We start from the raw sequence: 22,037 nt of genomic DNA, 5'->3' as shown, positions 1-22,037 counted from the left end.
AAAAAAGAAAGTTCCAGCCCTTGATTCATAAATCTTTCTGAGGGGAAAATAAAATTCATATATTTTTAATAAACTTTATTTTGAAATAATTATAGATTTACAAAAATGGGGTACAGATAATACAGAGTTCATATAAACCCTACATCTGGTGTCCCTTAGTGCTAGCATCTTATCTGACTATGTATTGTCAGAATTAAAAGATTAACCTTGGCATATTAAATAATTTCCAGGCTTTATTTGAATTTTGTCTGTTTTCCACTCATGTCTCTTTTTGCTGCAGGACCCAGTCCAGTGTACCACCTTGCATTTAACCATATGATTGTTAATGGGTAGATCAGTAGGATCCCAGATAAATTTTTCTTTTTTTCCCTTCGAGACTTCCTCCACCTTGTCTTAACTCTCTGTCTGCATTTCAGCAGCTCCTTTCCCTGGCAAAAGATAATGAGCCTTTCTGGGTCCTTTCATCTTTGCCTCCACAGTGACAGTATAGAATTCCAGGAGCTTGCTCAGAACACTCACTGTATGTTGAATTTTATTAATGAATGGGTACTGATTCTTTACCTTTGGCTGAGTCTTTGGTCTTTATTCTTAGCAGGCTTTCTGGAGTCTGGGAACAGAGAGTGCTTCTTCACTGATGACTTGTTCCAGGACTGCCTTCCAAAGAGAAACTGTTCCTTTTTGTGTTATCCTTGTACCCTCTTTCCCAAGAACAACCTGGGATGTGATTTTGTGTGTGTGTGTGGGTGTGTGTGTGTGTGTGAGATTTGGGTGAAGATTTACAAAGCAAATTCACTTTCCATATAGCAGTTCACATGTGCTTTGTCTCATGACATTGACCACAGTTTACCACAATGCAACAGCTCTCCTCCCACTTCCTCCCCATAGTTACCTCTTCCCTGTGTCCATCCCTCCATGGACTACTGCCCCCTGAGCTTTCTCCCTGTGCATGAGCAGCCCTTCTTTCTCCCATGATTGTTCTCTCCAAGGAGAGTATCTACTTGAGGTAAATGTTCAACTCATATGCCTGTCTTTTGTTTGGCTGGAAACCACAGGTGTGTGTTCAATTCCAGACCTGAAGGGCAGTTAGGGGCCATAGTCTCAGTGGTTCCACCAGGCTCTATTGGACCAGCAAACCTGCCCCCCCCCCCCCGAATGTGATCTTAAGTAAGGGTGTTTTGATGTAGAGCCATTTCCTTTGCAGAATAAAGTAGTCTCGTTGGAGGTGTGGTGCCAGATGACTAGCAGTTCTTACTACCTAGAGAAAATGGATCTGATGTGAAAGTCTGGAGGGAAACATGGATATTTTGTATTACAGTTTTACAAAGCACTTTTTCTACACATTGTCTTTTTTGAGCTTCATGGCAAGGATTTTTTTTTCTAAATTGTGTAACAGTGAGGCTAGAAGAAGTTAGATGACTTGATCATGTAGCAAAAAAACCAAGCCTGGAAGCACTGTCATCTAATTCTTTGATATCCTTTGGTTTCCCCTGAAAGGTCCATTCTGTAGGTATATCGCATTTACTTGGAACTAATAAACCATTCGTGTAACCAATATGCAATGCCCGTCTTCTTCCCCAGAGATCATAGTTAAGAGTAAACCATTTCTGGTTAAGGGTAGGCCTAAATACAGAATATGTTGGCCTTTAAAAAGCTGTTGACTGTATTAAAAGGCAAGCCATAAATCCATTTTTAGTGCACTGTACAATATGCTAGCCCATTTAGACTGGTGTCCTGAATTAAAGAAAAGTAATCATGAAAAAAAAACAAAAAACAGAGGATAGAGTTTGGAAAGCTTAAAGAAATTATATACAAAAAGCAAGAGACAAAGAAGAAAGGGGGGGGGGCAGAAACCCATGGGATGCTGTAGGGATTGAAAACCAGAAAGCAGAAGCAGCCATGGAACCGAGTAAGGGGACACAGAGACATCCATCTTTCTTTCACATCTTTCTAGGCTGGATCAGGAAAGAATGTACCTGTGGAAAATTACTATAATTAGGAGCCCAGTAGGAGCTCTGGTAGCATAGTGCCTAAGGCGCTTGACTGCAAACCAGAAGGATGGTGGTTCAAATCCACCAGCCACTCATTGGAAGGAAGATGAGGCAATCTACTTCCGTAGTGATACTGCCTTGGAAACCCAAGGAGGGGTCGCTCGCTATGAGTCGGGTCCGACTCAACGGCACATAACAACAACAGCAACAACAGGAGCCCAGTGGACTGTTACTTCTTGGGAATGATATCAGGGAATTACTTCTAACTTAAGTATAAACTGATTTTGAGGAAAAAATATTTTAAAGGCCCAATTTATACATTCACTAGACTTAGCCCCGGTAGAAAGGGTCTTGTTTCTTTCTCTCTGACTTCCAGTATTACATGCTCCTGAAGCATCTGAAAATAACAGCTACTTGAATTTTTACTATTTTTTAAAAACCAAGGCTTCTTTTCATTGATTATGCACACATGTGACCACACCAAGGCCAGGTGACTGCAGTTCCCTGGGACCCTTGGCAAGTGGGTGAGCCCAGTTTTGGCATGTATGCTGACCAGAGCTGTACTTCTCTGTGTCTTTTTAAATAAAAATCCGTGTTACTGGCATTAATTTCTCTGTGTGGTATTGTAATTTACTGACTTTTAATCAGCCTTTTCCATCAGGTTTAAGAATCCCTTGAGGATGAGAACCACCTCTTATTCAGATAGGTATCTCTAGCACCTAGCCTGAACTTCGAGAGAGCAAAAGATGTTTTGAATGCATGGATTAACGTGGGAATAATCAAACCATGTAGTTGGGATGTGGTGTCTGGGTATGTTCTCTTTGGAAATATTCTTCACATGTATAGATACTTATTTGATGCTTATTTCCCCTCTGATACAGTCACTTAACCCGTGAATTTCCCTCTAAACACTGCTTTATCTGCAACCCATGAATTTTGATACATTGTTCAGTTCAAAAGTCTGGTCACTACTGTATTCCCAGCAACCAGCAAAGTCTCTGGCACATAATCGATGCTCATATTTCTTGAATAAATCCTAAGGAAAGAGAAGTTGAGACAAGGAACTAAGGAGGAAGAAGTGAGTAAGGCATGCCTACGAGGAGGACAGATGTCCTAACCAACTGGTACATGAGCCCTACAACAACTAAGCAGATGAAAAGTAAAGTGTGAGTGAAAGTATAGCCCTGTGACTTACTTTGTTGTTGTTGTTAAGTGCCATCGAGTCGTTTGCGACTCATAGCGACCCCATGCACAGCAGAACGAAACACTGCCCGATCCCGCGCCAGCCCCACAATCCCTGCTATACTTGAGCCCATCATCGCAGCCACTATGTCAGTCCATCTCGTTGAAGGCCTCCCCCTCTTTCGTCGACCCTCCACCCTACCAAGCATGACATCCTTCTCCAGGGAATGGTCCCTTCTTACAACATGACCAAAATAGGTGAGACGAAGTCTGGCCATTCTTGCTTCCAAGGAGCATTCTGGCTGCACTTCCTCCAGGACAGATCTGTTAGTGCTTTTAGCAGTCCATGGTACTTTCAGTATTCTTTGCCAGCACCACAACTCAAAAGCATCAACTCTTCTTCAGTCTTCCTTATTCATTGTCCAGCTCTCACATGCATATGAGGCGATTGGAAATATCATGGCTTGTGTCAAGCGCACCTTAGTCCTCAAGGAGATATCCTTGCTCCTCAGCACTTGAAACAGTTCCTTTGCAGTTGACTTTCCCAGTGCTACATGTCGTCTAATGTCCTGACTGCTGCTTCCATTGGCATCGATTGTAGAACCAAGCAACGTGAATTCTTTGACAACCTCAATCTTCTGTCCGTTTATTGTGATGCTGCTCATTGGTCCAGTTGTGAGGATTATTGTTTTCTTTATATTGAGACGTAATCCATACTGCTGACTTACTTAGGTCTCTATTTTTCATGTATTGACTATTACGGTAAAGAGGAAATGTAGAAAAGCTAATTATCACCAAATTTTAAAAAGGAAAAAGTATGAATTACAAGACCTATCCTCTTTCATATCCTTTATTCTTTTCTTGTAAAACATTTATTACAAGCTGTATTTATTTATTTGTGGCCACACTTTTGATACCTGTTTCCCTGCTGGACTGAAAGCTTTCTTTATGTGAATAGAGACCATAGGTGTATCTAGTATCTAGCACAGATCCTGACACATAGCAAGCGTATAAATATGTCAGGTGAATGACTGAATGAATGAGAGAATGAATGGAGGAGAACTCGTTCCCTAGCCTGACTCCTAACCCTTTGTCGGTGGTGATGCTGGTGATCAGGAAGCAGGACACCTTTCACCTAGACTTTTAGTCATACTTTCTAAGAACAACCATTGGTCCCAAGTGCTCGGCCAGGGGTTTTACAGTTTGTATGTCACCAAATGATTTTGGGGGGTATATAGGATAAACTGAAGTGTAAAATATACCAGTAAATTGTGTATAATACACTGATATGCTGCAAAGATGAAGATTCTAATTATCAGCAGGCTAAACTTCATGTAAGGTTAAAACCTAGGCCGCTTCTTCTGTGACCTTCCCAGTAAAATGTACTCTCCACTTTGAATCTAGAGATAGTAGTGTGTGTTGCTGAATTGAGCTGTATTGCTTGTTTATTCTGGGATTGACACCCGAATGTTAATGAAGAAAAAAAATGTATCAATTATTAGCAGATCAGTCTTTGTGAATAGATGGAACAATACTTAGAATAAAGAATTACTATCTGAAATTACTTTTAACAGTATTTATTAGATAAATGTGTAGGCTGTGTATAAAGTAGAACTTAGAAGATGATCACATCACATGCGTTAGGATTATGATAGAAAACTTACAGAAACTAGTCTGGAGAGAACAGATTTTCTCTATTCACCTGTCCTTTAGCCATTTTTTCCCCCTGTTGGCAATTTTTTTTTTTTTAATTGTGATTTGGGTGAAAGGTTACAAAGCAAATTTTCCATACAGCGGTTCACATACACTGTCTCATGACATTGACTGCATTTTCATATAATGCAACAGCTCCCCTCTCACTTCCTCCCCATAGCCACTTCTTCCCTGTGTCCTTCCCTCCATGCACTCCTGTCCCCCGAGCTGTCTCCCTGTGAGCCACAGCCCTTCTGTTCTCCCATGATTGATCTCTCCAAGGAGTGCATCTACCTAATGTAAATGTTCAGCTCATATGCCTGTCTTTTGTTTGGCTGGAAGCCGCAGGAGTGGGTTCAGTTCCAGACCTGAAGGGCAGCTAGGGGCCATAGTCTCAGCGGTTCCACCAGGCTCTATCAGACCAGCAAACCTAATCCACCTTTTTTTTTTTTTTTTTTTAATGATTTGAGTTTTGTTCCACATTGTTCTCCCACTCTGTCCAGGATCTCCTACACTGATCCCCTCTGAGTGGTTGACAGTGGTAGCCAGGCACCATCTAGTTCTTCTGGTCTCATAGTCATACAGGCTGAGGATCACATGGCGTACCAGTCCCTTGTACTAATTGTTTCCCTGGATCTTCCCTGGTTTTCTTCATTCTTCTTTACTTTGGACGAGAAGATACCTATCATTGCATCTGGATGGCCGCTTGCAAACTTTTAAGATCCCAGGTGCTACTCGCCAAAGTAGGATGTGAAACAATGTTTTTGTGTGGTATGTTATGCTGATTGAGCTTAATGCCTGTTGACAAATTTTAAAATTTTAACTTAAGAAGATTGAACCATCATTTGATAAACATCAAAAAATGATGTGCCTTAAAGCAGTTAGTTAGGAGCATCAGAGGAAAGGCCACTTACTGTTTATTGATTAATTAAATTGCTTTGCTCTGTTAATTGACATGATCTATAGTTGACATCGTGAACATGGATGGAGCATAGTTAAATTCCCAATAAGATGCTTTAAGTTAGACCATAGTAGCAGTCGTTCTCAACCTGTAGAACTACATTAGAATCATCTGGAAAGGTTTTTTTAAAAAAGTATCGACTCCATTCCACACCAGTTAAAACATTTCCCAGATGATTTTATTGTGAAGCAAAATTTGAGAATCACTAGAAAGGGGAAGAGTACAAGAAAAGGGATATAAAAAAATTGGTTCCAGTACTGGCTGGTGTTTGCTAATATTTTGTTGAGGATCTTGGCATCTGTATTTGTGAAAGCCCAGTGAGTGTTACTTTTTTGTGTTCATGAGGGACTGTGATCTCTTGAGGGATGTGATCTGTGGTTTTCTTGTGATGTATGTGTCTGGCTTTGGTATCTATGGGTAATACTACAGTCATAGAATAAATTGGGAAGTGTTCCCTGCTCCTCTGTTTTCTGTCAGAGTTTGTAAAGCACTGGTACGTATTCTTCTCTTAACCATTAGGTAAAATTCACAAGTGAAGCCATCTGGGCTGGGACTTTTCTTTGTAGGAAGATTTTTAATCACTGTTGCAATCTGTACTTGTTATAGATTTTCTTTCTTCTTAATCTAGTTCAGGTAATTTATATCTTTGTACAGATGAATGGCGTTATCTAGTTTGATGTAATATTCTTAGTATTCCTGTACAGCCCTTAAAATTTCTATGGGATTAATGGTAAAGTCTCCTCTTGCCCTTCTGAGTTTTTCAATTTGTGTTTTCTGTCCTTTTTTCTTAGTTTAACTAGAGTTTATCAATTTTATTGATCTTTTAAAGAATAAACTTTTGGTTCCATTAATTTTTCTCTTTTTTTATATCGTTTTCATTGATTTTCTTGTTTTTTTTTCCTCCTGTTTTCTATATCATTGCCTTCCACTTTAATCATTGCTATTTCCTTTTTTCTACTTGCTTTTGGTTTAGTTTATTATTCTTTTCCTAGCTTCTTAAGGTGAGAGCTTAGAGTATTGATTTGAATTTTTTTTTTATATAGGCAGTTACATCCATGATTTTCCCTTTAAGCACTGCTTTAGCTACATCCCATATATTTTGATATGTTCAATTTAAAATACTTTCTAATTCCCTTATTGAGTTCAAAATACTTCCTATTTTTAGAAAATTATTTCCTCTTTGACCTATGGGTTATTTAAGAATGTGTTGTTTAATTTCTATGTATTGGTGAACTTCCCAAATTTCCTTCTGTTGTTTATTTCTGATTTAGTTCCTTTGTGGTCGGAGACCATACCTTGTATGATTTTAGTCCTTTTAAGTTTAGGGAGACTTGTTTTAGGGCCTAGCATATGATTTGTGCTGGAGGATATTCCATGTGCACTTGAGACGAACGTTCTTGGGTAGAGTGTTCTATAGATACCTTAGTTCTAGTTGGTTCCTGTTGTTCACATCTTCTGTGTCCAAATGAACATCATGAATTTAATTAAAATGAAATGTAAAAATCTTCTAGTATTAGTTGTATGTTAGGAATGCCAGAAATGACACCTACTGAAGTTCTGGTAAGATGGCAGACTAGGCACAAAGACTGCACAGACCCTCTGCAACAAAGAAAAGGGGAACCAATTAACACAGAGACAGAAGATAATCCTAGAGCCCTGAGCCTTGAAGGGAAGGATATGGAAGTGGAGTAAACCCCAACTAGCAGAAGAATTTGCGTGAAAATACAAAAAAGGAGACATATGGAACTGCAGTCTGGCAATGATTCTGAGCTATCCTGACGGCACAGACAGCTTGGAGATTGTCGAGTGGTGGTAGGACCTAAGAATTAACCTAAAAATCAGCCCTGCTAGCCAGGGAGTGCACAGAGGACTGCTCTGGTGGCTGGGGAATAAAAGGCAAAGTAGCAGCGAAGAGGAAGGAGGGCTGAGCTGTGGACTTTTGCCTGTCCAGAGGGTGCAGCCATTTTGAATAACATTCAAGTGGCTTGACCATTTTGGATATTTAAAGCAACAGTGTTCTCCCAGATTCCAGGGGCTTAAGAACAGGTTCCACTTGCCAGTAACCCCAAGGACATTCCAGACCTAGGTGATTGAAAAGGTGCGACACTCCCCTTGTTACTCTTTTATACCCCACACCCACTTGGTGAATGGAGGTACGGCTATCCCCTACTCCCAATCACCTTCTGGGCCTGCAGGAACTCCATCCCAGTCTATGTGCTTGGACGGAACCAGGGTGCCCTGCCCTGCCCTTCCCCAATTTTGTTTTCCTTCTCTTTCTTTTTTCTGTTTTATAGTTTGCTTGTTTTTATCTGTTTTAAAGCTACTGTTACTGTTACTACTCTTGTCCTTTTTGCTATTATTCATTATTCTTCCCTTCCCAGGTCCTAGTTTTCAGCTTTTTTTCTTTTCCCTGTTCCTGGTGGCATTTTTTTTTTTCTCGTGATTAACCCTATTGTTTGTTTTTCTTTTTGTATTTATCCCATTTTTTTTTCCTCATTATTTTCCTTCTCTACCTTTTTTCTGTTATTGCCCTATCCCCAGATATTGCAGATTTTCTTGTTTTTTTTTTCTTCTTCTTTTTCCCTTTTTCTTGTTTTGGTTACTGTTCCTGTGTGATTGCATGGTATATTTTTTGTCCATATGCTTTTACTTTTTTGATGGTTCTTCAATTGTAATTTTTGTGTAACTGAGTGGGAAACAGCAACAGTCCCCATAGGACACAACTACACCCACACCTCCTGCAACTTCACTTACTGAGTGAGAGCCACCACCTCCTTCTCCACCAATGGGCCAACAACAAAAAAATCACCGAGAAGAGCCTGAATCACCCTTGGCTTCTCTTTACAAACAGTTAACAGAGATCTAAATACAACAACGCCACTATGTCCCAGAGACAACAGACCATCACAGTCCACACAAAGAAGCAAGATAAAGTGGTAGAAACTAGGGAGCAGGATACAGACCCAGAACACATCCCTGAGGAAGAAGCAGCATTGGAACTCTCTGATAAGGAATTCAAAATAATTATATTTAGGTATCTTCAAAGAATTGAGAGACAGACCAAGGAAAACACAGAAAAAACCCTACAAAAATTTTGGAAGAAAATACAAGAACAGAATGACAAAATAAATGAAAAATTAGAAATGATTCTAAATCTACAGATGGAAATCCAGAAGATTAATACTAAATTGTCAGAAATAGATAACACATTGGAAGGGCAGAGGAGAAGAATTGATGTGATCGAAGACAGAATTAATGAGATTAAAGACAAATACCTGAATACTTCTTTGGAAAGAGATCAATCAGAAAAAAAAAAATAAAGATAAACAAAATGAGGAAAGCCTAAGGTTCATGTGGGATACCATCAAAAGGAATAACCTATGTGTCATTGGAATTCCAGAACAAGAAGAGAAAAATAAAACTACTGAGAAAATTGTCCAAGATTTGTTGGAGGAGAATTTCCCTGATATGATGAAAGATGAGAATACATCCATTCAGGAAGTTCAATGAACCCCAAATAGGATGGACCCCAAAAGAAAATCACCAAGACATATCATCATCAAACTCATCAAAACCAAAGACAAAGACAGAATCCTGAGAGCAGCATGGGAGAAATGACACCTACTAATTTATTTCTTAGTGTATTGGGGCTTTTTATTTTCAAAATTTTTTTTTTCTGTCTGAGGGTTACTTTTAGTTCTCATGAAAACTGATGCTTTCCAATTTGGCTCCAGCCACACCAGTCTTTGAGTTGAGTAGGAGGGCCTCCACAGAGAGCCAGTTATCTGAGTTGGAAAAGAGAGGTTTTGAGGAGGATTGTTGGCTTTTTGATCTCCTCAAGCATATAAACCTCATTGGTTTTCTAATGTAGTACTACGCGTATTTATTTATTGTTGAGAATATACACAGCAAAACATGCCTCATTTCAACAGTTTCTATGTATACCATGTAGTGACACTGCTCACATTCTTTGAGTTGTGTAACCATTCGCACCTCCTTTTCTGAGTTGCTTCTCCTCCATTAACATTAACTCAGTCCCCCCTCCCCAGGTTCCTATCTGATCTTTCAAATTGCTGTTGTCGTTTTGATCCCATATAGGTCTTAAAAGAACGTAATGCTCGGGGCAGGCTTTTTTTTTTACTAGTTAAGCTGGACTACTGTTTGGTTTTACGAAGAAAAAAGGGGATATTTTGGGTTTAGGTTTAAAGGTTACCTTAGGGCAGTAGTTTCAGGGGTTCATTCAGACTCCATGGCTCTAGAATATCTGCAGTACATGAGAATTTGAAATTCTGTTTTTTGTTTTCCCCCTTTTCATCAGGATTCTTCTCTACAATCTTGGATCAAGATGTTCAGTAATGGTTAGTGAGGCACCACTTAGTTCTTCTGATCTCATGGCAAAAGAAGCAGTTGTTCGTGGAGGCAATTAGCCTCACATTCCATATCCTCTTCCAGTTCCTGGCTCTTCTTCTTTGCCTATTGGTCCAGGTGAATAGAGACCAGTTATTGTGCCTTGGATGGCTGCTTGCAAGCTTTTAAGACCCCAGGTACTATGCAGTGAACTAGGAGGTAGAACAGAGGAAGTAAACATATTATTGGGCCAATTAACTGGGATATCCCATGAAACACTTTGCTTTTTTGACTAGCACATAATTTCCAATCCAAGAACATTTCCCTTATTTGTTTTGGAGGCTTTCCTACATAAATATTCTAAAAAGCTATGATCAAATTCATTATTATTTGATTAGCTTTTATTTAAAGTTTCATACTCACTTTTAAAGAAATGAGAAAAATGTTTGTTATTTCCTGAGTTAGGACTTTGATGAAATGTCTGTGCAGTCAGAACCTTCATCAGAAGGATGGGGCGGAGAAGGGCAGTGCAGAGGCGAGGGTTTTGCTCTTCACTGGTCTCATTCCCACACTGACCATTCCTAGTTTGTCCACTCCCCTCACTACGTACCTTTAGCTCCCTGTTCTGGAGGCCTTGGTTGACCAGTAAATGGCCGTGGCGGGAACAGCCCACCGAAAGCTGTGCTTCTCCTTTCTCAGTGAAACCCAGAACGAGGACTGTTGCGAACCATCGAGTTGGGCTTGAGAACACCTCACTTCTGTTTTCTTTTTCTTCCCAGTCTTGATCAACCCAGTTGTTTGATGTGTCTAGTTCTTGAGCATTGCCCATTGAATGCTGTCAACATGCTTCCATGTTCTTACAGTAGAAATTACAGGGCTTTGATTTCCCAAGTAGCCAGTTACTCAAATAACAGAAGATCAGCTTTTTTGGAGGCCAATGGAAAACTTGATTCTTTCCACGAGGAGTGGAGAGCCACAGGTTCGCACTATATGGTTTGGTTTCTTTTCTCTTTATTCTGACCCTGTTCTGAAAGGCAACTCAGCTGGTTCATTATCCATCAGCTTTAAAGACATCTCTTTATATATGGGCTGCTCACTGCAGACCCTTTTAGAAACAGTTGATATGTTACATTTCTAGAGTTCAGTAACATTGAAGATATAAAGAAAGACTCATGCTTGTAAACAAATAAGTATTTTTGTTTAGTTGTTATTTTAGGCTGTGGAGAAGGGATGTAAGTGGTGATGTACAGTGTAGTAGATGACATCAAATTTCTCTTCTCTAGAATCTCCTTGATCTATTACTACCTGTAAAAATAATCATTTGAACTACTTTTAAATATTTCTTGGTGAGTGTGGGTATATATTCATTTGATGGGCTCTGAGGTGTACTTCTGATTTGGGTACTTCCTTCAGTGACTACAGAACATAGGACTCTTGAGATGGTTATTGGAAGTGAGTTATTAAATGATTTCTTCTACAATGAGTAATCCCTAAGGTCTCGAAACATAAAGACATTTTATTTAGAGTGCTTAGAATTAAGAGGAATTAAGATAGACTAAGGAAGGAACAATAACAAGGAAGAGGGAATTTCTGTAAAAAGACATTTCTTCATAGTTGTTGAAAGTATTAGAAGGACTACTGCATATATACACAACCAACCAGATAAATTACAAAATAAAATGAAATATAGATTGGTGACTATAAATACTGAGTTTGGTGCTTGGGTTTGTTTCTTCGTCCTTATAAACATTTTTAGAGTTCACTGGAGAGCATGATGCAATGTATAAAACAATAAATTAAAAAAAAAACAACCCACTGCCCTTCAGTTGGATCTGACTCATAGCGACCCCTCCTTGGGTTTCGAAGGCAGTATCTCTGTGGAAGTAGATTGCCTAATCTTCCTTCCTAGGAGTGACTGGTGGGTTTGAACTGCCAGCCTTCTGGTTAGCAGTCATTTAGCAGTCATATGCCTTAGGCACTACAATGAAATTGTAGCCATACCCAAGATAAGACTGATGTGGGGTAAATTCTATTATTTGAATGGGAAACTAGGTCAGATTTCAGATAAGCAGGAGTTATTAATAGCTAGGAGGGACATGATGGAATTTTCAGATAACTGAACTTTAATTCTATTTAGTTTTAGAAATAGAAAAGGTTTTCTAGGTAAACCACCTTCTTCGAACTAGAGCCGTAAAAAGAAGCACAATAGGCCTTTACTGTCCATAAAAACTTGAATCAGAAATTGATTAAAGAACTGTGTTAGCTTTCATAGGCTTAAATTTTTGCTTTCATGAAGCAAGAAGTTTTTCAGTCAAGAAGTTTGTGTAATAACTCTTACAACCCTGTCTGTGTGTGGTTGCACTTAGGAGGGCTGCCGATTGGTATTTCCAAAATTATTCTTGGCTAATAGCCATTGCTTTCATTAATTCTTCTTTCTCTGAAGTGTTTGAGCGTCCTGAATCATACAAGATTTCCCTGTTCTCTGAAATCGAAGTAGTTTGTATGGTTGTTGTTGTTGTTGTTATGTGCCGTCGAGTCGGCCCTGACTCATAGCGACCCCTCCTTGGGTTTCCGAGGCAGTATCACTACGGAAGTAAGATTGCCCAACCTTCCTTCCGAGGAGTGGCCGGTGGGTTTGAACCGCCAGCCGTCTGGTTAGCCGGCAAGTGTCTTAGCCACTATGCTACCAGAGCTCCCAGTTTGTATGGTAATCATTTTCTAATAGTTCATCTACACTGTGTCTTAGAAAAGCCAGAAAAGATGGCAAATAGTTGCCATTTTCTCCCTTGATACTTTGTCCTGCTTGACTCTCCTCTTTGTCTCTTTCTTCGCATGAAGCTCAGCCCCAGCTGGGGGCTTTGTGAGCTAAGGCAGAATATCCCATGCCTGAGCCTCAGTTTTCTTATCTCTAAAGTGGAGATGATAATTGTACAGCCCTCACAGGGTTACTTTTTTTTTTTTAATTTTTAATTTTTTTGTTGTTTTTGAGGATTAATAAGTTAAAAGCATGTCAAGCACTTAACCTAGGGCCTGACATACGGTAACACTCAGTGACTCCTAACTATTATTTGTCTTGTTATTATAATTGTTGTTGCTTCTGATATGTTGGTATAATTTATTCTAGAAGTATAATTTATTCTGGAATCAAGTCCTGGATTAATTAGATATATTTCACTGTGGATCACCCGAACTCCTTTGACCCTTGGACCCCTTATCTGTCTCACTAGAGAGGGAACCCAGGCAATCACTCTGTTGTGACACCTGTTCTCTCAGTATGCTTTAGGAAGTGTCTAGAGCTCTGGTGGCGTAGTGCCTAAGGCATTTGACTGCTAACCAGAGGGCCGGCACTTCAAACCCACCAGCCACTCCTTGGAAGGACGATGGGCAATCTATTTCTGTAGAGATACCACCTCAGAAACCCAAGGAGGGGTTACTATGAGTTGGAATCAACTCGACAGCAGTGAGGTTTTGTTTTTTTTTTCCTCCTAGAGAAGCAGAGTAGGAGCCCAGGTTCTAAAATCAAAATGCTTTAGTTCAAATCCTTGCTTCACCTCTAGTTAGTGAGGTAGCCTTAGGTAAATTATGTCATTCTTCTAGGTCTCAGTTTCCTTAACTGTAAAATGGAATCCATAATACCTCACTCTCCATAAAGGAACCCTGGTAGAGTTCCATAAAGGAACCTTCGTTAATAGCACTCGGCTGCTAACCAAGAAAGGTCAGTGGTTCAAATCTCCCAGCAGCTCTGCAGGAGAAAATACCTGGTGATGTGCTGCTGTAAAGATAATTGCATGGGAAACTACAGGGGCAGTTCTCTGTTCTTTAGGGTCGCTATGAATCGGAATCAACTTGATGGCACACAGCAACAACTCCCCATAGGGACGTTATGAAGATTAAATGTGCGAAGAAACAAAAGTACTTAGAACAGTGTCTGGCAGAGTGCGTGCTCCATAATGACTAACTATTAGTGTGGCTGTCACTATTTTTATCTATTTTACTGTCCAAGGTTGTGTTTTTTAACATTTTTAATTTGTAAAATAGTAATACTCTGATTTGATTTCTCAGACTATCTGTATCATCACTTTGAGATCAAGTTGAAGAAGCAATTATCAAATGCTGTGTTAAGTGCTGTGGAGGACATATATCAATAAGATACATTCCCTGCTCTCTAGGAGTTTGTAACCTAGTAGGATAGAGGGGTAACCATTCCACAGGGAAAAATAGTACTGTACCTTTGACAACCGGTGAGACACAATGGACAGCCATGTGGGAATTCACATGAAGAGGACAGGCATTTCCAGGTGAAGTGAATGAATAAGAGAAGTCCCAGAAGTGGCAAAGTACGTGGTGCTCAAGGAACAGCACCTGCCCTACTTTGAACAGGGTGAATTTGATGGTTGAGCACAGCACATTCAGGAACACAAGCAAGTGAACTGTTCCTGTAACTTGTGCAAAACAAGATACAGTTGGTAAGACTGGAGCACCAGGAGGTGGAAGAGGTGAAGCTGGCTTCAAATTTTTAAGATGAGTTAGTTCCAGGGAGCACAGTGATACCATTAGAGAGATAAGAGATGCAGGTTAGGCTTTTGGGAGAAAGAAGTTCTACTTCAGACTTACAAAGATATAGGCAGGCACCTAGTTATGGTGCTGCCATTCTTGGCAGCCTTCTTACAAACTGCTGTGTGGGTGGAAAAGGCAAATGTTAAAATGGTACGATTCCCAATAAATGCATGTTCCCCTCAGATGTGACTTGTAAGTCCCCTACAATGTGAGATCTATCATGTAAGTGACTTCCTTGGCAAGTCGGATCCCCTACCCCTTTTTCTCTGGCCGTTTTCTCACTTAGTCTCTGAGTGCAGGCCATGCCACTGTCATTCTGCAGGATATGTAGTTGTAAACCCTGTTAGGTTGCATTGGCATTTGAAATGGAGACAGTTGATTTTTAACTTTAAAACAAAAGGAAGAAAGAAAATCCCTATTACGTTATTTCATGAAGCAATGCTGCCTGAGTGAAAAGAGGAGAAAACACTTCACCCTCCTCCTGCCCGGATGCACTTTGGGTGTTTCACCTCAACTGAAACAAGTTCTTACTGAGGGGGTAAGAGGAAGAAAGGGCCTGTGTCAACAGTAAAATCTTTACTGATCTAGAGAGATCCATTTCTTGATGAAAATAGCTATGGTTTTTAGATGTCAAAGAGAAGATTTTATAAAAAAGCAATACTGCCCGATCTGTGCAAATAGCTGTATTCACAGTTCCAGGAAGAAAGTGTGGGACCTCTAGAAAGCTTTTCAGATGCTAGATCGCGACTCATTTTCTTTTCTTTAAGAATGTGTGTTTTTTAGTCTTAAGAAGACACAGTGTTGTTAAAGGTTTTGAGCAAGAGGCAAGACTTCTGTACTTTGTGGATTGTTATCGCCCTGCAAGACCCTTTGCAACTTCCTCTTGCCGCCCACAGCAGAATACGGAAACCCTGCCGTATCAGGCCACTTCTGCAATTACAGTCACAATTAAAGGGGACCCTCTTTCACACTACACTCTCCTGTTTTGAGACGTTTTTTGCATTTGAAAATGTGTCTTTTGTGGTGGTGCCCCCCGCTGACCCTCCGTCTCTCCGCTCTCTTTGCCGCCCTGCAGTGCTGCAGCTGAAGCTTCAGCAGCGCCGGACCCGGGAGGAGCTGGTGAGCCAAGGGATCATGCCGCGTAAGTGCCTCTCTGTGCCTCTCTCTCGGCGTGCTCTGAGTGCTTCCCAGCTTGGGAGTGCCCGCTGGGTCATGGGAAACATGAACGCAAAACAGAAGATGCGGGTTTGCTTCCCGGTCTTCCCTTTCTTGTGGTGTTCCTGGCCCAGGGACTCTAAACCACCAAATAGTTCAGCTGATGGCCCTATTTATTTAAGTACAGTGAAACAAACAGCATTAGGTTTAAAAGATGTGTCATAGCTATCTAATGCTGCTATAACAGAAATAATACAGGTGGGTGGCTTTAACAAACACATTTATTTTCTCACAGCTTAACAGGAATCAGACTGAATTCAGGGCTGGCTCTGGGGGAAGGCTTCCCTCTGTGAGCTCTGGAGGAGGTAGGCCCTTGTGTCTTTCAGCCTCTTCCTCCGGGTGATCTTCATCCGGAGGCTTGGCCTGTGCCTTCACCTGTCTCTGCTCTGCTTGAAAAGAGATTAACTCAAGATACACCCTACACCGATCCTGCCTCATTCACATAACAAAGACAACACATTCCCAAATGGGATTATAACCACAGGCTTAGAGATGAGAATTTACAACATACAGTTTTGGGGACATTATTTAGTCCATAATAGAATGTAATTTGAATCATCTGTAACTTTCGAATTGCACTTGCCAAAAGGGTTTCTACGCCCTGTCACACTTCTCCTTATAGGAGGGGCAGATCTTAGCTGGGTTGGTGAAGAAGAGACCACTTCTTCTATACACTTTCCCTTAGTGTTCAGGTTCTTGAGTAGAGAAAGGTCTTTTCCTCCTTATATTGTGAGTCAAGCACAGTTCTGATGTCCAGACTCAAAGATGTCCTGTGGCTGGATGGGTGAGGGTAGGTTTGGGTGGAGTCATTGAGGGGGTTATCCCTGACTGGCCTCAGGGTGTGCAGAACTGCATCACTTGGGGGAAATGAAACCAGACCTTAGGATCTGGTGGAACTAAGACATTTTGCTTTTAGGACCAAACAGCATTACAAACTGAGTAGAAACTGGAACCAGCATTTTAAGTCATCAGCAGAGAGCATAGGCTCTCCCTCTTCTTTCTTTCTGTTTGTGTTTTATTGTCACCACGTCCCAATGAAGTTGTCAAAGAACTTTGTCACACAACCCTTGTGTGCCTTCATTGTGGGAGAGAGCTGATGCTTGTCACCTTCACTCAGTGCCTGCTGACTACTGCCTTGAAAACTTCCATTCACACATTCATTCAGAATACTTGAGTAGCTAATAGTGCCAGTGTATACAGCAGGATAAATCCAGCTCCTGCTCTCAGGGGGTTTATATTCTGTGAGGGGAAAACTGGTGATAAACAAAGAAACATAATAATTTTAGAGCGTGGTACATGAATAAATTGAATGGTTGGTTTGTTAACAAGTAATAGAATGAGATAGGGATCGCTTTGGATAAGATGGCGTAGAAAGGCCCCTCTGAAGAGGAAATATTTGACCTGAGATCTAAAAGAGGAGGAGGAGTCAGGTACTCAGAAAGCAGGAAGAGGGCCTAGGGAGAAGGAAAGGCAAGTGTAAGGGCCTTAGTGCAGGCAAGAGTTTGGCATGTTTGAAAAACATCCAGAAAGCCAGTGGAGCTGGAGCATGGTGGGTGAAGGGAGAGGGGGCAAATTAAGACTGGCAAAAGTGGGCGGGGGCAGAATGAGGCTGAAGAAATGGATTTTATTTTAGGTGCAATGGGAACCATTGAAGGCTTTTAAGCAGTTGAGGATGGAATTTGTTACATGTCACGGTAGTGGTACATCCATTTCCAAACGTTAGAACCTTACAAGGTGTAAAGAGCTTGAGGCCTGTCTGTATCCTGAGCTTCAGCCATGGAGCTGATATTCCAAATTCACTGCAGTTCACCACCAACCATTTACCCACACTATGCTGTCTTCTGCTGTGGCCATCCAATGAGGGGTCCATTCCCTACCCCACTCTTTAAAGTATCAGACAGAGTGTAGAATGTAGATCTGCCGACCCATAAACTTTTGTAGAGGAACAGGCTACCCAGCATCTCTCCACTTAACCCCTTTCACAAAAGACACTGTGTATTTAGCATTTACTTTGTACCCAGGATAGTTCTAGACACTGTAAGAGATTAAAGAAACACAAGGCATGATACCTGGCCTGAAGACGTAAAGTTTTTTTGGGTAGCCAAAAATTACCCAAACACAAAATAAAGAGCAGTTGAGTGTTGACCTGTGAACTGTTGACAGTAATTCCAGCACTGGTTCTGAGAGTATCAGGCTTCTTCGCAAGATCTGTAAAATGCTGAGTCGAAAAGCCAAGAGCTGGAGTTGGGGTGGGGATGCATCTTCTCCTTGTCTTTGATTTAATACCAGAGGCTACTGGTGATCACTGTTTCATGAGAGTTACAGATTTACAGTTTCCTCACTTAGCATTTCTTGTAGTATTTCCTGTTGTTAAGACAAATAGTGCGTAAATGATTGCAGTTGTCTGATTATACATTTCTGTCTCCAACTGGACCACGAGCTCCTTGAGAAAGTATCTTATTTATTTCTGTCCCCAGTGCCTGGCACTGAATGAATGAATGAAGACAGCCAATTATAAAGTGTGATGTGCGAGTGTGTGCGTGAGAGACAGACAGACAAATACTGCTCTGGTGCAAACCTATTGGAATTCTGGGCATGGAATTTGAATTGAACCATCCATTCTGCTAAGAGCGCAGGTTTTAAAATTGCTCTGAATACCTAGTTGTATGCTTTTGAGTTGTTCTCTATTTCTGTAAAGTGGGAAGAATTGACTTTCCCATGGGAAGAGAAGTGACCTGCTTCTGTGGGAACACTGCATTCCCCTTCCAAGAGCCACCTTTAGCTGTAGAGATAGTCTTGTTTTTAAGTTTTTCTAATGAAGCAACCAAGTAGCAAACTCTTAGATTATGAGAGAGAATGTTGAGACCTGAGAGTAGTTTTAGGTGTGACATTTTCTACTCATCTAAATACCTAGTGATGCGTGGGTATAGAGTCCTGAGTGCCCAAAGGTGAGGCTCATTTCCTCTTTGCCAGCCCCCAATCTGTGAATAACCCAGTCTTCTCATCACCACCCTGTCTCCTAACTCCAATTGCAGTATCCCTATGCCTCCATCACCCTGCCATCTTCTAGTCACCTCTCTTCTCATCCTTCACACTATGTCTTCAAAGAAAATAAGAGTAGTGCTAGGCAAATCATAAGTGGTCAGCAAGTTGTTGTTGTTGATGGTTGGAAAGTTGGAGACCTGAGAAAAGTAAAGTTTGAAGTGCCAACTTCCACCACCATCTTACGGGCCTGAGGGATTTGTGGAAAGAACCCTTAACTTCCTTCAAGTGAAGGAAAGCAGCATATATTCTGTCTCATCATTTCTATGTTTATACCTTTTGTCAAAATCTTCTCATCCTAAGATTTTTTTTCTAGCTCTGGGAAGAAATCCTTATTTCCCAGAACACTCCCACATGCTTTCCACATAGGAACTGGCTTTAGTTCTGATACCTTATCTGTAGCATGCAATGTGCATCGTGCTTCTCTTGACTTCATGTTTCTGTGAGTCGTTCAAAATTGAGATATGGTCTTTCAATAAAATTTAGAGGATTAAAGCATCCTCCAGATCTTGTGCTCCCCCCTTTGCTGCTTGACGTACTCTGTCCATGGCATCTGAACTATGAGTATAGAAGTTGGCTTCTAATAGTCTGTTAAACAGGGTCATTTCCCAGTATCCTTTATTCCATCATGCAAACATATGTCTCAAATTTAACACCACTTAAACCCTACCAAGTGTAGAATGCCAGATAGCAAAGGATTACGTATTCCAGACCCTAGGCTTTCTCTAATGATGCCTGAAGCTTGCGGTATCTTGAGGGAGTTAAACTGGGAGAAGGGAGATGGCAGAGATAGGGAGCTGGTCTTGCAATCCAAAGATTTAAGACCAGGAATGTAGCTGTGTGCAGGATGAAGCTCACAGAAGAGATGGGTCATGTGTGGTACACGTTGTTTTCAAACAGAGCTTCCCCTGCAGCCTTTCTCTTTGACATTTCAAGGCATACAGGGTCGTAAGGTAAAGGTGAAAATCCAGAACAACATTCTGTCAGTGAAGTCTGTTGTAGTAGCCTGACCTTTCAAAGAAAACCTTGGAAGTCCTCCTTACCAGACAAATGAGAAAAGAGTCTCCTGTCATCTTTCTGGATATGAGAGAAGCATCTTCTTTGTTTCTTCCTTCTCAGTGTTTTGTAATGCTATTGAGAATCCTTGAGTCAATGTATAGAGTAGCTTGTTTTTGATCCTGTAATTAACCCTCAATTGGTTATTTTCCCATGAGCAAGTAGTAGAAAAACCCAGCAGCTTGGCAGACGGGTCATGAAAGAATCCTGTTCTCCTGCAGCTTCTCCAAGGACCTTGCCCTGTTTTCTGGGTGAGCTTGTGTTTTTCTTTTTAAATAGTGTTTCTGCATACCCAGCCAGTGCCATTGGTGGTGCTTATCTCTAAATGGCTAAGAGAATACAAAGGGTGTAAGGGCAGCACATCTCAGAAAAAACAGCCAGTGAGTGTCAATCTAAATGTGTATGTGTTAGGTGTAATCAAGTCAGCTTTGACTCATAGCAACTCTATCCCAGAACAAAACACTGCCCGGTCCTGCGCCATCCTCACAGTCCTTGCTGTGTTTGAGCCCGTCGTTGCAGTCATTGTGTCCATCCATCTTGTTGAGGGTCTTCTACTTTTTCACTGACCTTCCACTTTATGAAGCATAACATCCTTATCCAGGGACTGGTCTCTTCTGACAACAGAACCGAAGTAGGTGAGACAAAGTCTGGCCATTGTTGCTTCTAAGGAGCATGCCAGTTGTACTTCGTCCAGGACAGATTTGTTCGTTCTTCTGGTAGTCCATGGTATTTTCAGTGTTATTCACCAACACCACAATTGAAAGACATCAACTCTTGTTCTGTCTTCCATATTCATTGTCCAGCTTTCACATGCACATGAGGTGATTGAAAATACCATGGGTTGAGTCAGGCGCACCTTAGACTTCAAAGTGACACGTTTGTTCCTGAACACTTTAAAGAAGTCTTTTGCAGCAGATTTGCCCAGTGCAATATGATGTCTGATTTCTTGACTGCTACTTCCATGGATGTCGATTGTGGATCTAAGTAAACTAAAATCCTGACAGCTTCAGTCTTTTCTCCATTTGTCATGATGTTGCTTATCCAGTTGTAAGGATTTTTGTTTTCTTTATGTTGAAGTATAATCCATACTGAAGACTGTAGTCTTTGATCTTCATCACTAAGTGCTTCAAGTCCTCTTCACTTTCAGCAAGCGAATTTGCATCATGTGCTTATCACAGGTTGTTATTGATTCTTCTCCAATCCTGATTCCACATTCTTCTTCATATAGTCCAGCTTCTTGGATTATTTGCTCAGCATACAGATGGAATAAAACACCAAACTCGAAATAAGTATGGTGAAAGGATACAACCCTGACACACACCCTCCCTGATTTTAAACTATGCAGTATCCCCTGGTTCTGTTTGAGAGACAGCCTCTTGGCCTGTGTACAAGTTCCCCATGAGTACAATTAAGTGTTCTGGAATTCCCATTCTTTGCAGTGTTATCCATAAGGTGTTAATGATCCACACAGTCAGATGCCTTTGCATAGTCAATAAAACACAGGCAAACATCTTTCTGGCATTCTTTGCTTTTAGGCAAGGTCCACCTGACATCAGCAGTCATATCCCTTTGTTCCATATCCTCTTGTGAATCCAGCTTGCATTTCTGGAAGTTCTCTGTCACTATAGTGCTGCAACTGTTCTTGAATTATCTTCAACAAAATTTTACTTGCGTGTGATATTAATGATATTGTTTGATAATTTCCACATTCTGTTGGGTCACCTTTCTTTGGAATAGACACAAATATCTATCTCTTCCAGTCAGTTGGCCAGGTAGCTGTCTTCTGAATTAACTTGGCATAAACAAGTAAGTGCCTCCAATGGTGCATCCGTTAGTTGCAACATGTCAGTGGGTATTTTGTTAATTCATAGAGCCCTGTTTTTCTCCACGTTCCTTCAGTGCAGCTGGGACTTTATCTTTCAATACCATCAATTCTTTTTTTTTTAATTTTTATCATGATTTGGATGAAAGTTTACAGAGCAAATTCATTTTCCATA

At 40.8% G+C, this 22,037-nt stretch overlaps 1 protein-coding gene across 1 annotated transcript in view; it reads left to right on the top strand.

Moving 5' to 3' along the window:
* MRTFA (myocardin related transcription factor A) overlaps positions 1-22,037 on the top strand; it is a 213,922-nt gene that overhangs the window by 146,912 nt on the left and 44,973 nt on the right. The window contains exon 3 of the mRNA XM_007941768.1: positions 15,803-15,868. Within this exon, the coding sequence (XP_007939959.1) occupies positions 15,803-15,868 (66 nt within the window). The remainder of the gene's footprint in view (positions 1-15,802; positions 15,869-22,037) is intronic.

This window comes from Orycteropus afer, unplaced genomic scaffold (genome assembly GCF_000298275.1).
Source record: "Orycteropus afer afer isolate SDZICR_OR568_19922 unplaced genomic scaffold, OryAfe1.0 scaffold00083, whole genome shotgun sequence".
NCBI lineage: Eukaryota > Metazoa > Chordata > Mammalia > Tubulidentata > Orycteropodidae > Orycteropus > Orycteropus afer.
This window is presented reverse-complemented; position numbering and strand designations above follow the sequence as displayed.